This window comes from Perca fluviatilis, chromosome 8, assembly GCF_010015445.1.
Source record: "Perca fluviatilis chromosome 8, GENO_Pfluv_1.0, whole genome shotgun sequence".
NCBI classification, from domain to species: domain Eukaryota; kingdom Metazoa; phylum Chordata; class Actinopteri; order Perciformes; family Percidae; genus Perca; species Perca fluviatilis.
Genome location: NC_053119.1, coordinates 41,624,252 through 41,641,453, shown reverse-complemented (window position 1 = coordinate 41,641,453; position 17,202 = coordinate 41,624,252). Strand labels below are relative to the sequence as shown.

The 17,202-nt window shown below is 41.0% G+C and overlaps 1 protein-coding gene across 3 annotated transcripts in view; it reads right to left on the bottom strand.

The window, feature by feature from the left end:
• Nucleotides 1–16,341, bottom strand: part of plcg2 (phospholipase C, gamma 2) — a 42,416-nt gene extending 26,075 nt beyond the window's left edge. For 2 of the 3 annotated variants that reach the window (XM_039808528.1, XM_039808529.1), the window contains exons 1-6: nucleotides 16,175–16,340; nucleotides 9,042–9,233; nucleotides 5,236–5,385; nucleotides 755–848; nucleotides 617–664; nucleotides 228–312 (exon numbers count right to left, since the gene is read on the bottom strand). In XM_039808528.1, the coding sequence (XP_039664462.1) occupies nucleotides 228–312; nucleotides 617–664; nucleotides 755–848; nucleotides 5,236–5,385; nucleotides 9,042–9,225 (561 nt within the window). In that variant the 5' untranslated portion in view covers nucleotides 9,226–9,233; nucleotides 16,175–16,340. Of the gene's footprint in view, nucleotides 1–227; nucleotides 313–616; nucleotides 665–754; nucleotides 849–5,235; nucleotides 5,386–9,041; nucleotides 9,234–16,174 lie in introns of all 3 variants that reach the window. The other variant, XR_005640038.1, reaches the window with a different exon arrangement.
• Nucleotides 16,342–17,202: the final 861 nt, after the last annotated feature.

The following is a 17,202-nucleotide window of genomic DNA, read 5'->3' as shown; positions in this document are numbered from 1 at the left end:
GGCAATCTCTGATATGACAGAAATGAAGCAGTTTGCATTGGTTGCATTAGTTGCATTGGTAGAATAGATTAATAGTCCTCTGGTTGTCCTTGTCTATTGTGTCTATGTAGGTTTAATCATGGAGTCATGGTTCTAAGGCCTGAGAAAAAGAGATATCCTAAAAAGTTGAATTAATTAATTAGAATAAATTACACACAACAATGATGAGGACATGACATGAAGAGTACCTGGAATTTGTCTTTGAGAGTACGAGAGCTGGGGGCCTTGTAGTTGAGCAAAGCTAGCAGAGCCTTCAGCTCCTTCATGGAGATGCTGGGAAGGACACAAAGAAACAGTACACATCATCTGTGCATCTGCCATCTTTAACTCATTCAATATGCCTTTTTGTATGTAACTTGTAAAATATTTAGAAACGTTTTCAACAGTTTAGACAAAAGATGGGATTATGAGCAGTGCTACAGTTCCTACAGGCTTTCTCACATGTTGAAATTTGATTACTTTAGAAAAAAAAAAGGTTTTGACCTATGATAATTTACATAGTAAATTTATATTGATTTCATCATTTATGTACAAAGCTAGTATGATTGAGTAACCACATTATACATATATACAGTACCTGTTTGTTTTGGTCTGATTGACAGAATACATCTGCTTCCTCAGCCAACTGGAGGGAGAAGAACACATAGAGATCAATGATTGGTTGTCTGTATCACTAATAACTGTGTGAATGTGTGTGTGTGTGTACCAGGATTACCTCTCTATAAGAACTGGAGTCGGAGCTTCCAGTGTCTCTTGCCTCAGCAATTCTAGTCCTATCTGCCATTTCTGTGCCTCTTCAACAGAGTCAGCTGGAAAATAAGCAAACCAGAAAGTATGACGGTACTAAACAGACATTTAGCACTGTGGGATGGCGCGGAGGGGATCTGAATGCATACTCTTAAGGGAATTGTTGGTTTTCTGTAAATTAGACAGTGTGGTCTAGACCTACTCTATCTCGATAGTGTCCTGAGACTTCTGTTATGATTTGACACTATAAATCAAATTAAATTGCATCTGCTTTTAAAACATCCTCAGATTGGCCTTTTAGGAAATACGTGGCCTTTGAGAGTTCCTGGTAGCAAAGGTGCACTAAACAGAAAATGTGAACATAACCTTATCAAAGCACTTAACTAGATGCTTGATAATAGGTTCACAAGATTAAAAAAGAAAAATTCACTTCAGCAAGTTTGTGATACCTAATATAATGATAGGGAATAGCTAAGAAATCTTAAAAGCTTTAAACATGGACCCAAATCATTTCTGTATTGTTTATTACAGAGCTAGATAACATTGGCAGATGGCCTATGCCTTCCTTTTAGACACTAAAGCAGTGCAGAGATTAAACATTAAACAACAAGGATTGGTTGTGGTCCCTCCATTGGGATAGAAGTGCTAGTTGTGGATGATTTACTCCACCTGTGCAGTATTGGCTGTGTTTGTATTTGACGGTGCACACGCTGAGGAAGGGCGCCGCCAGAAACCTCCATTGTGTGGCATTAAACTATCAAAACAAAGTGCTGTCCTAGTAGCTTTATTTATTATCTTTGAACTTGAAATATTATTATATTGTAGGAATGTCCCGATCAGCTTTTCTGACTCCCGATCCGATTTCTTAAATATTGAATATCTGCCGATACCGAGTCCAATCCGATACTTGTAGTTGCTCAGATAATAGAGCTGCACACCATTTTTGTTTACAAAAATAAGTAAACAAAGTAACTAAAATATGTCTTAAGCGTAATACACAAGAAGTGTGGATAATTAGAGTAATCTCCATCCATCCATCTTCATCCGCTTATCCGGTGTCGGGTCGCAGGGGTAGCAGCTCCAGCAGGGGAGGGGACCCCAAACTTCCCTTTCCCGAGCAACATTAACCAGCTCCGACTGGGGGATCCCGAGGCGTTCCCAGGCCAGGTTGGAGATATAATCCCTCCACCTAGTCCTGGGTCTTCCCCGAGGCCTCCTCCCAGCTGGACGTGCCTGGAACACCTCCCTAGGGAGGCGCCCAGGGGGCATCCTCACCAGATGCCCGAACCACCTCAACTGGCTCCTTTCGACGCAAAGGAGCAGCGGCTCTACTCCGAGCTCCTCACGGATGACTGAGCTTCTCACCCTATCTCTAAGGGAGACGCCAGCCACCCTCCTGAGGAAACCCATTTCGGCCGCTTGTACCCTGGATCTCGTTCTTTTGGTCATGATCCAGCCTTCATAACCATAGGTGAGGGTAGGAACGAAAACTGACCGGTAGATCGAGAGCTTTGCCTTCTGGCTCAGCTCTCTTTTCGTCACAACGGTGCGATAAATTGAATGTAATACCATGTTCGTGGGTTACCGCCCCTTGAGGCACCTAAGACCCTAAGACCACAGCTCCTCGCCGCAGCTTAAGCAATGGAAACTTTGAACATTGTCCACTCGGGTTCAATGCCCCCAGCCTCTACAGGGATGCACGAAAAGCTCTGCCGGAGGAGTGAGTTGAAAGTCTGTCGGACAGGGGCCTCCTCCAGACGTTCCCAATTTACCCGCACTACCCGTTTGGGCTTACCAGGTCTGTCCAGAGTCTTTCCCCACCCCCTGACCCAACTCACCAACAGATGGTGATCAGTTGACAGCTCCGCCCCTCTCTTCACCCGAGTGTCCAAAACATACGGCCTCAGATCAGATGAAACGATTATAAAATCGATCATTGATCTTTGGCCTAGGGTGCTCTGGTACCAAGTACACTTATGAGCATCCCTATGTTCGAACATGGTGTTTGTTATAGACAATCCATGACTAGCACAGAAGTCCAACAACAAACAACCACTCTGGTTTAGATCAGGGAGGCCGTTCCTCCCAATCACGCCTCTCCATGTGTCTCCATCATTGCCCACGTGCGCGTTGAAGTCCCTCAGCAGAACAGGACTCCAGTCAAGGTCTCCAAGAAGGCCGAATACTCCGAACTCTTGTTTGGTGCATATGCACAAACAACAGTCAGAGTTTTCCCACCCACAACCTGCAGGCGTAGGGAGCTGCACACCATTTTTGTTTACAAAAATAAGTAAACAAAGTAACTAAAATATGTCTTAAGCGTAATACACAAGAAGTGTGGATAATTAGAGTAATCTCCATCCATCCATCTTCATCCGCTTATCCGGTGTCGGGTCGCAGGGGTAGCAGCTCCAGCAGGGGAGGGGACCCCAAACTTCCCTTTCCCGAGCAACATTAACCAGCTCCGACTGGGGATCCCGGTGCGTCCCAGGCCAGGTTGGAGATATAATCCCTCCACCTAGTCCTGGGTCTTCCCCGAGGCCTCCTCCCAGCTGGACGTGCCTGGAACACCTCCCTAGGGAGGCGCCCAGGGGGCATCCTCACCAGATGCCCGAACCACCTCAACTGGCTCACCAGGTTCACCAGGGTAAACTCCAACATAGCGGCGCCCAGCCAGGGGCTTGTGGCGGCATCCAGGCAGTCTGGCGGTGCGTCTGTGGCGCAGGGCGTGTGTGATGAAAGGCGCTGGTCACTACAAGCTGATGTACATGATCGGAGTAAGGTAATTGGGGTGATTGCCGATCCCAGATCAGTTAAAAAATCTGCTCCGTTCAGATACTGTGATCGGGATCAGGACCAGTGTTGGGAGTAACAGCGTTTAAAGGAACACGCCGACTTATTGGGAATTTAGCTTATTCACCGTAACCCCCAGAGTTAGACAAGTTGATACATACCCTTCTCATCTCCGTGCGTGCTGTAAAGCTGTCTGACGGCTCCAGCGGCATCAGCCCATCACAGAACAGGCAGGTGAATGGTTCCAGTAATCCTACTGCTCGATTAAGTGACAAAATAACACCAACATAGCCTTATTACATGTTGTGATTTAGAGTCACTAGCGTGCTAAAACAAAATAACGTAAGATGAGACACAGCCATCTTCTAACCGTAAACAAACCGGAACTATATTCTCAGGCGGAAGAATATAGTACTTGGGGGAGATGATATGCTCGCAGCAAGCCTGTCTGAGAATATAGTTCCTGGTTTGTTTACAGATAGAAGATGGCTGTGTCTCATGTTACGTTGTTTTTTGTACACGCCGACTCTACAAATCACAACATGTAAACAGGAACATGTTGGAGTTATTTTGCCCCTTTGTTACAATTGGGAGCAGTAGGCTAGTTGGAAACCAGTTACCTGCAGGATCTGTGCTGGGCTAAGCTAATGCTGGAGCCGTCAGACAGCATTACAGCACGCACAGAGATGAGAAGGGTATGTATCGACTTGTCTAACTCTGGGGGTTAGGGTGAATAAGCTAAATTCCCAATAAGTTGGCATGTTCCTTTAAGTATAACGGCGTTATTTTTTCAGTAACGGAGTAATCTAATTAATTACTTTTCCCATCGTTGCAACGCTGTTATCGTTACTGAGAATGTAAAGTGGTGCTTTACTACAATTTGGTTGAATGAAGCGCGAGGTGTCAGGCTTTGGCTACACACCAGCTGCCTGGAGAGATGACGAGGGGGATGATGACACACCGTTGCAAATGCAATTGATGATTGGCTGGCTGGGCGGATGCCTGTTCACGCTGTCTCACTGCACGCTCTGACTACCACCAAAGAATTTCCAATATAGTAACTATATTAGAAATTCTTTGGTGGTAGTCAGAGCGTGCAGTAAGTGTAACATACACCCTATGCCCAGGAAAAAAGACTTTATCCACATAACACATGCTACACAACACTTGTTGCTGCTGCTAACCCAACCCCCCCAGCCCAAATGCAGCTAGCGGGAGCTCCAGTGAAGGAGACGGAACCACTCTCTTAAAACAAGCGACGCTCGATTTTTCGGGTCAGCAACAGGTGATACTGTATATAGTGTTTTTATTCTTCAATCAGTTAATATAAACATCTTTGATGTTAAAGATGTTATAGAACGTAATAGCGTTATAGAACATAAAAAATAACATCACAGTTACTTTTCTGAGTAACTAATTACTTTTACAATGTAGTTACTGAGTGACTAACTCAATTACTTTTTGGGAGAAGTAATTTGTAACTGTAACTAATTGCTTTTTTAAAGTAAGATGACCAACACTGATCGGGACATCCCTAAAAAATCAGCATACTGTAGGACTTCAAAACATCAACCATATCCAAAGACCTAACAAAGGAAATGTATAAATCCACTTTGGATTAAAAGTCATGAGAACACACATAAACAAAGAGCTCACCTCCCAGACTGAGGGTGTTGAGAACAAACTGTGAGCCGTAGAAGATTGTGAAGCAGCTGTTTTCATCGTGTTTGTCCTTGCCATCTTTGAAGCGCTCAAAGTCCTTGGCGTTCCTCCCTGGACGGATCTCTCGGATCTCAAACAGGTCCACTGAAACACAGTGCACATATTTCTGCTGAATCAATGGCAGGACATAACACCTATTTGTCATGGCCGCCAAAAAAACTAAACATGGCACGTCATGTTGAACTGGTAGTGTGGCATGCAGGCTTTGCAGTTTTACACATTTGTTTTAGCATCTGAGAATATTTATCTATTTTATGTAACCTCCAAGATCTATTTTATTTAATTAGTTTTTGTTTTAAGGCAGGTGAATTCCACCTGTAGTCTGAATCATAAAAAACACAAGTGACAAACAGTAGAATAGAATTGACATGGTTCTTTTTCAGCTCTCACACTGCTATAGTTAGCTTTCTTTAGGGCATGGTTATTTTCACACTTTGACATACTGTGGTGCAGGAGATTCAAAACACACACCCAAAATATCCACAAATAGTATCTTAACTGCAACATCAGAAATCTCTTAGCAACTATGACTGAATTCAATGCAATAAAGTACGGCTGAAAGATTTGGGGGGAAAAAAATCAAATTGCCATTTTTCCGCCAGATATTGCGATTACATTAGACCGAAACTTCAACATAAATATTCCCAAAGAAGTCCCATTCACCTTGTCTCACTTCACCATCAATGGAAATGTTCAGTTTAATGGGAATTAGTGCAACCGATAGCCCGCTAGCTCACTACAACGCCTCAGCTAATGTCAGGTCAACCCGCAGTGATTAACACAGCAGCTGGGTGCATGAATTTCTCCACCTATAGCTAGCGATAGAGCGGCAGCACCCCATAACAGCCCGACTCATAAAATATACGGCTACTACCACAGCCCGTAAGGGGGGATAAAATGCACACGGGGCATCCAGCGGAATTTCCGGCGGCACCGGAGCAATCCCGGAAGTGAAACGTCATCGATATAGACCAGGCAGTGATGACTCAGCTACAAAAGAGCTGAGCAGAGAGTCGGTTTTGAGGAAATGTGGGGAAGGAAATGACAAGAGCAGCTTTCGCTCCTACTACAGACAACAAAAGGCACTGAAAACTACCTGCATTGGTGAGGCTATTCAGGGGCCAATAGGATGGATGTTAAGATAAAGAAGAATGTAAGGGTGGCTAAGAATATAAGGGGGATGAGTCAAACATGTGGCCCACAGTGAGCCCGGGTGGAGCTAAGGTGAATCCTGCAAGTGCAACCATCACCATGTGTGACAGCTTTAAAGACCAGCACAGCCCCATGCATGCCCCTCTCCTTAATATCTTCTTGATGGAACAATATTTACCAGGATTCTATTAAAGAAGACTTAAAAGAAATTACTAACATACCAAATAATACCAAGATCAAGTATCTAGTAGCCAGTCGAGGTAGTGCATTGTACAGCGCTTGCGCAACAAGTTCAACATTCAGCCATGGTGATATCCGCTTAATTACATAACCAACATATCATGGCGAGATGACACAAAACAGTGTATACATACTGCCCAATGTAGAATAACATTTTTCTATTTTAAGGGTTGGTTCTCCCAAATCACAAAGAAAAATATGAATAATCCCTAGTGGCGTGCAGATCCTTTTGGTTTGCTGTGTTTTTAGATCTGCCTCTAAACTAGTTCACTGACAATTTGAAGTGTTACTTTCATATGTATACTGTTTGTGTAATGTATTTTTATCTCTTAGCCCTCCTTCTCTTCCCCTAAGTAGCTTTGTCACTTGTTAGGCCGCCACTGTAAACAAGAACTTGTTCCTAATGATGAAGGTAAAAATAAAAAACATAACAAAAAAACAATAAAGGTGAATGTTATTTTGATTGTGGTACATTTCTGTGAGTGGAAAGAGTAAAACTGGTAGTCAGAATATATACCAAGTCGCCTGGATGCTAATGTGCGTGCATGTGTGTCCTTAATAATCTGGGGGCCAATCGTAAAAACATTGCTTTACAGCATTACAGTACTAAAGGCAAAAAACTCCACAGGGTACCTTTGTCATCATCACTGTGTTCATCATGAATATAATGTAAAATGCACTGCATGAGATAGCAATTTAAAGCTAACTAAAGCTATACATACTAATTCAGTCAACTATACTGAAAAAAGCAAACAATGCTGTTGTTTGCTTAATATGTATTTTCTCACTCTAATAGCTGAAAATGTGTAGTTTTTTGATATAAACTAAATGTTGTAAATCATGTTTATGGTGAAACTATTTTATTTTATTGGGATACAATATAAACTGGCAGCTAGACATCAAACTGAAGGAGATTATTCATCCACGTAAATTGCAAACATTTATGTACAACAGATATGTACAATAAATATGTTTTTTTGAGAAAACCTAAAACAATTAGTTTGTTATAACATTCAAAAAATGGTTGTAAACATGTCAGATTAAACTGAATAGATTATTTACATTAAGACTGAAGACAACAATTTTTTTTACATTTTTGGACAAATGAAAATAATTGGCTTGCTCTACATTAAGAAAATAAATTGCATGGATATAAAAAACTATAAATTAAAGTGAATATTTTTTTTTTACATTGAGTCAACGTCAAATATTTCGTGTGATTGATTACTGTAATTCTTTAAAGTTCATCCAAAGTTTTGCACACGCTTAAGGCCTTTTTACAGTCGCCGCAGCCAAGCTGGTGTGCGCCAATGTGACGTCAAAATGACGTAGATCCCGCTGGCGCCAGGATTTTGAGTGCGCGTCCAGAGGGCGCTCACCACTCTATTTTTTTCAGCAGCGCGCGACAAAGCGGGAAGCAGGAAGCATGAACGAGCTCGAGGGAGCGTGATGCCAGGACTCTCAGAGTGACTGCAGGTCTCTCTGGTAAACTTCCTGGGTTAAGAGGAGTTCTTTTATGGTGAATGAAAGGCTCGATCCCACCAAGTAGCTCATCCAATCAAATCCGAGCATTGACGTCAATGCTGCTGCCAGTTCTGCTGTTGTATACCTTTTTCTTCTTCTTCTAGTCCGTAGAAAGAGCAAAGATGGTAGCCTTTCCTCATTAGCGCCACCTCTGTTCAGGAGAAGCCTGCAGCTAGTGTCGCGACCACCACGCGCCAGCATAAACAGTTACGGAGCTCCCATGACGTCACACTGGCGCTCGACAGGTCGGCTGCGGCGAGTATACCCCACATTTTACTATCCCAATGGCTTTAATGGTGAAGATATATTGTCTCTGAAAAATATTAACTAAGAAGAAGATGATGATTTTAAAATTTTAGTATTAGGGATGGGGGAAAAAAATTTAAAATATATATATATAGATATTGTGATTTTTTTGCGATGATTTTTAAAATCTATTCTTTTCCCTAGAATCACTAGTTTTTATTTTACCAATGATTGATCTAAATATTTTACTGTTTATACGCTACCGCCTACATGAAATCCATTTCCAGCAAAACAGAGCAAAAGCAGAAAATCCAGTCAGACTGACGGATTTGTGATTCGAAAACAATTAGTTTTTAGAAAGTGTATTATTCAACTTTTGTTTTTGTTAAAGAAGTTATGAAAAAAATCGCAATACTCAATACTATCGAATCACAATACTTGTAGAATCACAATAAATATATATAGGTACTGTATATCACGATACAAACCGAATCGGCACCCTTGTATCGTGAAGGAATCGAATCGGGACAAAAGCATATCGTCCCAGCCCAGATTAACATAATAATTAATATACTCACAAACACCATCGGTTTTGTCTGCAGTGCGTGTCCATGCCACCTGCCGGGTCTCCATGATGACCTGGACAGTGAGCCGCTCCGTCTTCTGCCGAAACACCGTCATAACCACGCCCATCTCCAAGTCCCGTTTGATCAGGATCTTCTTGTACTCCGTCATCTCGCCCTGCTGCTCCCTAGAAGCCATCTCTGCAGCTGAGACAGACAGGAGAGACACAAAGACTTTCATTCACAGGCAGCTAAAAACTGCACTCTACGCGCCCTGCTACGCCCCGCACCATCCTACTACGCCCTGCTACGCCCCGCACCACCCTGCTACGCCCTGCTACGCCCCGCACCACCCTGCTACGCCCCGCTACGCCCCAACCAGCAGCGACAGATGCCCCCCACAAAGAGCCTGGGTCTGTCCGAGGTTTCTGCCTGTAAAAAGGAAGTTTTTCCGCGCCAGTGATGCACCAAATGCTTGCTTGTGGGAAATTGTTGGGTCTTTGTAAATTATAGAGTGGTCTAGACCTACTCTATCTGTAAAGTGTCTTGAGAAAACTCTTGTTATGATTTGATACTATAAATAAAATTGAAATACTGTAGCAGCTGTTGTTATAGCAACAAAAGACGCTCTCAGCTACTTTTTGGAACCAAAACGCTGCCAGCTTTTTTTACTACAAAAGCGCTCTAGTCAACTTTTCTTGTAAAAAAAGACGCCAAGTGTGAACATAGCCTTAGGCATCATCAGGGTTAAACTTTGGAGTTCCCCTGTTCTCCTATCGATTAGTGTTTCTGTGTGTCCTCTCCAGCTGTGGATCCTCACATCTGTCATCCACTTTTCCTCACATACAACAGCAGTATTAATATCACATGCAAATGTTAAGAGCTCAGATACATATCTTATAGTGACCATGCTCTCTTTCTGCCACAGTTCATTTTATTATTATCAGTCTTGTTTCAATACAATCCCTCGTGCTCTATGTCAATCATTTATTTTATACATACAGTACACTGTATTAGTTTATTTTATACATACAGTACACTGTATTAGTTTATTTTATACATACAGCACACTGTATTAGTTTATTTCTTCGTGGCTTTGAGGGAGAAAGTTAGATGGGCATTGGTGGTAATGAGGATGGGGCTGTTTTGATTGGAGTTAAAACTTAGACAACAATAGACAACGTCATTAGACTGGAAAAAACATTTGTTATTAAAAAGCACAACTCTACAGTCGCAGTGCCTACCATCTTATCAGCATATGTGTGTGGCAGTAACTGGATAACAGTTTGACTTCCCATGACCCGGTGCATTTCTATGGCTGAAACGGACCAGGAATATAGTGTAAAATAAAAATAGTGTGGGTACATACTTGTGGAGTTGAGGTATAGCGTTGAAGGTTAAAATGGTACGTCACAATGCCTAATATTTAACTTGCAAATGAATAGAGATATCAAAACAAAACAGTGCCACAGGACTTCTGTTGAATGACATTTGAACTACACTATGTTATGAAATATCAATAAAAATATACTGTGAAGAGTTTTCTAGGATTTTTCGACACCCAAAAACGAAATAATGTGTTAATTAAAGACAACACAGAATCACTTAGAAAAGTCCATAAACTCTTAAAAATCATTGGCACTGGGACCCCATTCTTTATTTTTAGATGTGATTAAAAAGACGTGTGATGTTGTATACATCAGAAAGAATGCTTTGATGCTTATCATTATAAAGAGTGTGCCGATGAATCTCTTGCTTAATATCAATAAATGATTAACTGACGTTACACAACTATTCCCGTTTTACCTGCTCAAACATTTACCCTGTGAAGGGATTGTCCCCAATTGGGAGTAGCCTTATTTAGACTAAACTAAACTAATTTCCTCATACCCATGCTGCAGCAGTACATAACACAAATACTGTGCCAATACAGCCATAAATGTGTTCACGTCACACATGCAAACACGCCCGCTTCAGGAAAACCAGTGTTTATATGAAATTAGGATGTGATGATGCACTGTGCAGAATTTTAACATGTTTTGCTCTGTTGGTGTGTCATTCCTTAGACACACACTGAAACATATATACAGTGAAGGAATGCATATGTATACACACAAATACACGCACCTAGCAACTAAGGTTAATAAGATCACATTTCATGGGAATTTAATTCACATTTTTGAAATTGCACTTAAATGGGTCAAAACTGCATTAATTGCATCACACAAAATACCAAATGCAACAAGAGGCAAAACATTTCTCACTGGTTAAAGTGATGGTTCGGAGTAATTTCACCCTAGGGTCCTTTGCACCATGACCTCGAGCCAAACACCCCCCCAGAAGCTTTTTTCACCTGGGTCTAACATTGGGAGAGTTAGCGTAGAGTAGCGTTAGCCGCTGATTAGCTTAGCGCAGGGGCTAATGGACCCACGTTTGTATCTCGTAAATGACCCCACTAATAATGCCCGAAATGATACCAAACTTCTACACTAGTACAAATAGGTTATGCACTCATAAAACAATGGATTGGAAAGTTTGTAAGTACACCAGAAGTTTATGTAAATAACACTTGCCTGCTGGCTTCTGCTCTCTGCTGTTGTTGTTGCTGCTGTAAGACGAGTGCTTAGGGCCGTCTACAAATTACAACACCGAAAAGAGATGCAACAAAAATATTCATTAATTTAACTTTTTTTTTAAAGTAAGTACTGTAGTATAACTAGCAGGAGACAAGTAATAATTGCCTTATTTAATCATTAAATTATTAAATATTTTAGTTGTATCTCTTTTTGGTGTAGTAATTTGTAGACGGCCCTAAGCACTCGTCTAACTGCAGGTAGCAGCAGCAGCAACAGAGAGCTGAAGAGAACAAACGTAGTATTCACGCTTTTATGGTAATAACCTATATGTATCAGATGTAGCGAAGTTTGTACGTCACGGCATTATTATTGGGTCATTACGAATTCGATAGTGTCTATTAGACCCGCGCTAAGCGTATTCAGCTATAACGCACGCGCATGCTAACTTCTAGGTGAAAAGTGTTGGCGAGGTCATGGCGTAATTACTGAACCATCACTTTAAATTAGACCAAGGCCAGAGGAACAGATGAGACAGTAGTGACAATAGATGTTTTGAAATTGCACTTAAATGGGTCAAAAACCTTTGTTAACTTGTTTTTGGGTTGGTCGTGATTTTTTCATGAACTTTGACCCTCTCACTGTGTGTTTTATTTCATCAAAGTTAATTGGAACATTTTGGTTGCCTAAAAATGTTTTGTTCAGCGTTTTGCCAACCAAGCCAGCTAGCTACCACTAGCGTTAGCCGGGAAAGTCTGACGATTGGGTTGAAAATCAGCTACTTTTCCTCTTTAGCGTTTAGCTTAGCGCAGCGCCATTGCAACCATAAACAACACTGGCTTGGCCGCGTTATCCTCCACAGCCTCTCATCAAAAATGTCCAATGTTCATGTCCAGTTAAAAAAAAACAAGCTGGCGACGGCCATATGGCCAAACTCGAGGCTTCAAAAGGACATGCAACAAACCAATGGGTGATGTCACAGATGATGCGTCCATTGTTTTCTAGGATTCTGACTAGAGGTGTTGAAATTAATCAAATAATCGATGCATGGAATCGTGGACATGGACGATGCTGCATCTATAATCAGCCGGCTCATAATCGATTATTTCTGTTTACAATTTAATGTATGCCTAACAACATTTCTGTTTACATATTCTGTTATGTTCTGCACATTCAGGAAGTGCCATGTGCAAAGGTAAAGATGTACAAAGAATTTCAGCCTTTGGCTGACAATAAAGTTGTATCGTATCGTATCGTATCGTAGATTGTACTTGCTGGATGTTAACATTGAATATGATCATGTGTAATGCCAAATGGTCACTTGTAAATTAGCTGATAACTTAAGTGAAAGTTTGTCTATTTTCTGTTCCGCCATACATGCAGATGAATGGCGGCAGTACCTGGAGGTCTGCGTTTATCTGCCGGTAAAACTCCCATTGGATGATTCGCTTCAGAATTGTTAAAAACATGCAACTTTCCCCCTTTAGCATTTAGCTTAGCACGCCGCCATAGCAACCATAAACAACACTGGCTCTCGCAGCTTCCTGTTTGGTGCTGGAGGGAGCACACCCATTGGTTATTGACAATGTTCACAAGATTTAACCTCACTACCAAGACTTAAAACTTACGTTAAAGGTGCTGTAGGTAGGATTGGGAAGATCCAGGATTTAGCCAAAAAACAGGAAATGGTGGATTTTTGCAAATCTCACTACAGGCTGTAGGTGGTGCCAGAGGAGCCAGATTAATTTTTTTAAATGACCTGCTTCATGTAGTTCAACTGGAACATAGGGTCAGTTTCAGCAAATATGACAGAAAGTTAGTTTTATAAGTTTTACCTACTGCACCTTTAATATCAAACATGTTTGATTTTGTTGGAACATCAAGACAGGAATAAGACTGCCTCGGACTGAGTTTAATGAGCACCTTACACAGAACGATTGAAATGACTGGAGCGCGCCCCGACTCTAGCAAGACTCTCAGGATTTCACCAGTGGCAGACTTGTTCAACCCTTCTTTCATTCCTTCAACCACTTTCTTAAAAAAGGTTGGCGTTGTGATGTATGCGCATATCAAAAAACCGTTGATATATATAGATAAATATCCTAATGTTTAAAATAAGTGTGACCGTAATCTCTAAATAGGTAAGAGGCTGTTAACTGGCCGTAAACTGCAGTAAAAACCCAACTGAATGTGCTGTAAACATATCCAAACAATGATTATAAAACCCAAATAATACTGGCATATCCCACATGTCTTAATTCTGTTTGGATATTCAGAATTAGGGCTGGACATGTGGGATATGCTATTCAGGTTTTAGGAACATTCTTTAGACATGTATACAGCGAATTCAAAATATGCGTCTCAATTGGGGTTTTTACCGCAAGTTGCCTCTTGCCTGTTTACGGTCATCTCTGTGCCTTGTACACAAACCAACCAGCCAACAGTTTGCAAGGCTAGGGTAGCCTACTTTTGGATATGTACAAATATCGCAATGCTGACCTTTTAAAAAAGATGGTTGAAGGAGGGAAGCTGTGTTCGAACAATGCATTCTCACTCCCCTCGCGTCAAAAAGCGACGCTTGGTCAGGTGCCTTTGGCGTTTGTTGTTGATGCAAAAAGTCTCCTTTAGCATCATATTTAGATGTGCTAGGTCGGGACTCTTGGCGTCACTTTTTGACGCTCTGGGTCGGGACGTACATTTAACTGACATGCGGCAAAAGAATGGGACAGTTAGGTGTTAGGAAAAGATCATGGGTGGGGTTACAATATGTACGTTGCAGTGGTACGCAGGACAAGAAAGGGACTGAGCTGCTGCTCTGCCCGGTGCATTCCATGCTGACGCTAAAGGGTGATTTTTGCGCCGGTATCTGACGCTGAGAGCCACTGACCAAGTCTCATTATTTTACGAGTTGGGAGAGACAACGGGTTGGTTCGAACGGTCAAACAAGTCTCCCGCCGGTGGAAAACGTTGAAGGAGATCCAGGCGTTCCACTGTTTGTTATCTTGACGTGATAAACGACAAGTTAGTGCATTGACCCCTGTCAAACACACACTGCATGTAAACAGGAACATTAGTGGAATATTCCTTTTCATTAGCCATGTAAACAGCTTAGAGGAATATAACTTTTTTCAGAATATGGGCAAAAACCGGAATATTTTGTGCCATTGCTTGTCAACATTTAGAAAGTCCTACCTTTACTTTTTAGCTAATTATGTAGACATTCAAAGGTCCTTGTTTTGTTGGCAATACAAAATAACACTGTAGACTCCCTTTATCAGAAAAAAGGCTCTTGAAACTTGGATTCCAGCCAGTTTTAGAGCTTACTTTGGGTGAAGAACATTTTTAAAACAGCTCATGACAGTGTAATGCTCCAATTCATTTTATTTGGGAGGACAACGCGCATTAATCAACATTTCTGTAAATGGATCAAATGAAGAGACATGTCAAACACAAGTAATATTTGATTAAATCATTTTCTATCAATACAGATATCTCATAATTCAAAAACCAAGCACTTATTTGTTTCACCATTATAACCTTCATGAAGTTATGATTGATTCATTCCTATTCATAGAATTAGTATTAGCCTTTTAGCAAGGTGGACCTAATAAATTGACATCTGTATGTACAGTATACAACTGAGAAGTTTTATTAAAAACTAAGCAAAATGGGTCTGCGTGGAATATGTGTTGACACTGTTCATACTGTATATGTTGTGATTCTTGTATGTGGACCCCGGGAAGGGTCTAGCTATAGCTGCTCCACTGTTAGCAGCTAAAGGGGATCCAAAAAAAGGGAATTACCGTAAGGAACATGAATAATAATAAAAAACTTCTTCAAAACTTTGCATATATATATATATATATATAATATATATACACACACACACATACATGAATGCTATAAGTCATGCTATTTATCCTGTATCTACACATGTTTTCAAGTGTTTCTCTTACTTAAGTGGTTACCCAAGAGAACCACCAGAATACACAATAGCCCTATTCACCATTAACCAGTGGTGGAAGAAGTATTCACATATATAAGTAAAAGTATGTAAGTATCATTAGGAAAATGCACCTAAAGTATTCAAAGTAAAATAACTCAAAGTATAAGAATCCTCCCATTGTAGAAAGGGTGTGTTTAATGGTCTCATCATCTCAGCTGGACTGGAGCTCTGTGGTGGGTACTTTCATCCATAGTAAAACATTTTGTGTGCAAAATGTTTATTTGAAAAGTACCTGCAGTAGTAACTAAAGATGTCAGATTGATGTAGCGGAGTAGAAGTATAAAGTAAAGTACAGGTAGCCTCAAATTTGTACATAAGTACAGTACTTGAGTAAATACTTGAGTAGTACTTAGTTACCGCCCACCAGTGCCATTACCCCATGAGAACAGAGAGATAGAACTGCTGTTGTGTAATTGCAGCCGGTGGAACCGGTATGACGGGCATGGAACCGAGTGCATGCTGCTATATGCTGCCGGTAAAAAGCGGATTTCCCCTCTCCTAATTGAAGGGACACACAGGCGGCTCAGCACGTACCAAAAACACATTGGAAGAAAAGTAAAAAGACTTACCTTACAAGTGACTTCTTCTTCTTATTATTTTCAGCTCCACGAAGTTGCCGCTCGTCTTCTAAGTGCTCATGATTTGAAAGTCATGAAATGAAGCTGAGAGGATGTAGAGTGTTGACAAAAGAGCCAGCCGCAAAACGGTCAGTTCCTCTATCTGTGTGTACAAGGAAGTAAAAGTTCACTTGCATTATAAAAAAGGGACCGGAAGCAAGGACGCTATCTATGCAAACTCCACTGCATATGCTCCACTGTGCGAGAGCGTTTTAAAGTGGGCCACTGGGCCCTGTCGGGATCAAACTGGGCCCAGTATTTCCTTTCTAAAGAAATGTTTCGGGAGCTTTCCATGCTTAAGTGTACATGTGTGACAAGCTGCTCCCAGCCAGCCGCTGTCTCTTTGGACACAGAGAAAGCCTCGCCATCTTAAACCCCATCTATCAACACATGTGTGACAGGTGGTTCTCAAAAGGCGGTACGGGGACTCCTAACTGTCCATTAAGGTGGTCCAGAAGGTCCTGACATGACCAAGAATCATTTCATTAACTTGAAACAATCCCAGTAATAAATTAAATAAATGAGAAGGATAAAAAGATAGAGGAATGTTTTTTTTAACTCATCCAATAGCCTTTCAAGTAAAAGTAGTAAAGCTACTACCACAGTTACAAAATATCCTACTCTATTACAATAAAAGTATTGCTTTCAAAATCTTACTTAAGTTAAAGAGCAAAAGTAGTATCAGCATAATACCTAAAATATCAAAACTGAAGTATTATGTTGCAGTATGATCCCTTTGGGAGTTATATTATTATATATTATAGGCTGATTATTGGAATATTAGGACTGATGGATTAACATGTATTTGCTCATTTTGCCTACTTTACACTGATGGGTAATTTCATCTATAACAGTATTTCCCTCTGACATTTAGGAATATTTACCTCTTTTATATTTATAAATGTATTTATATATTTAACTCTATTACAATGAAAGTCTGGCTTTTAAAACCATAATTAAGTTAAATTGCAAAAGTTGTA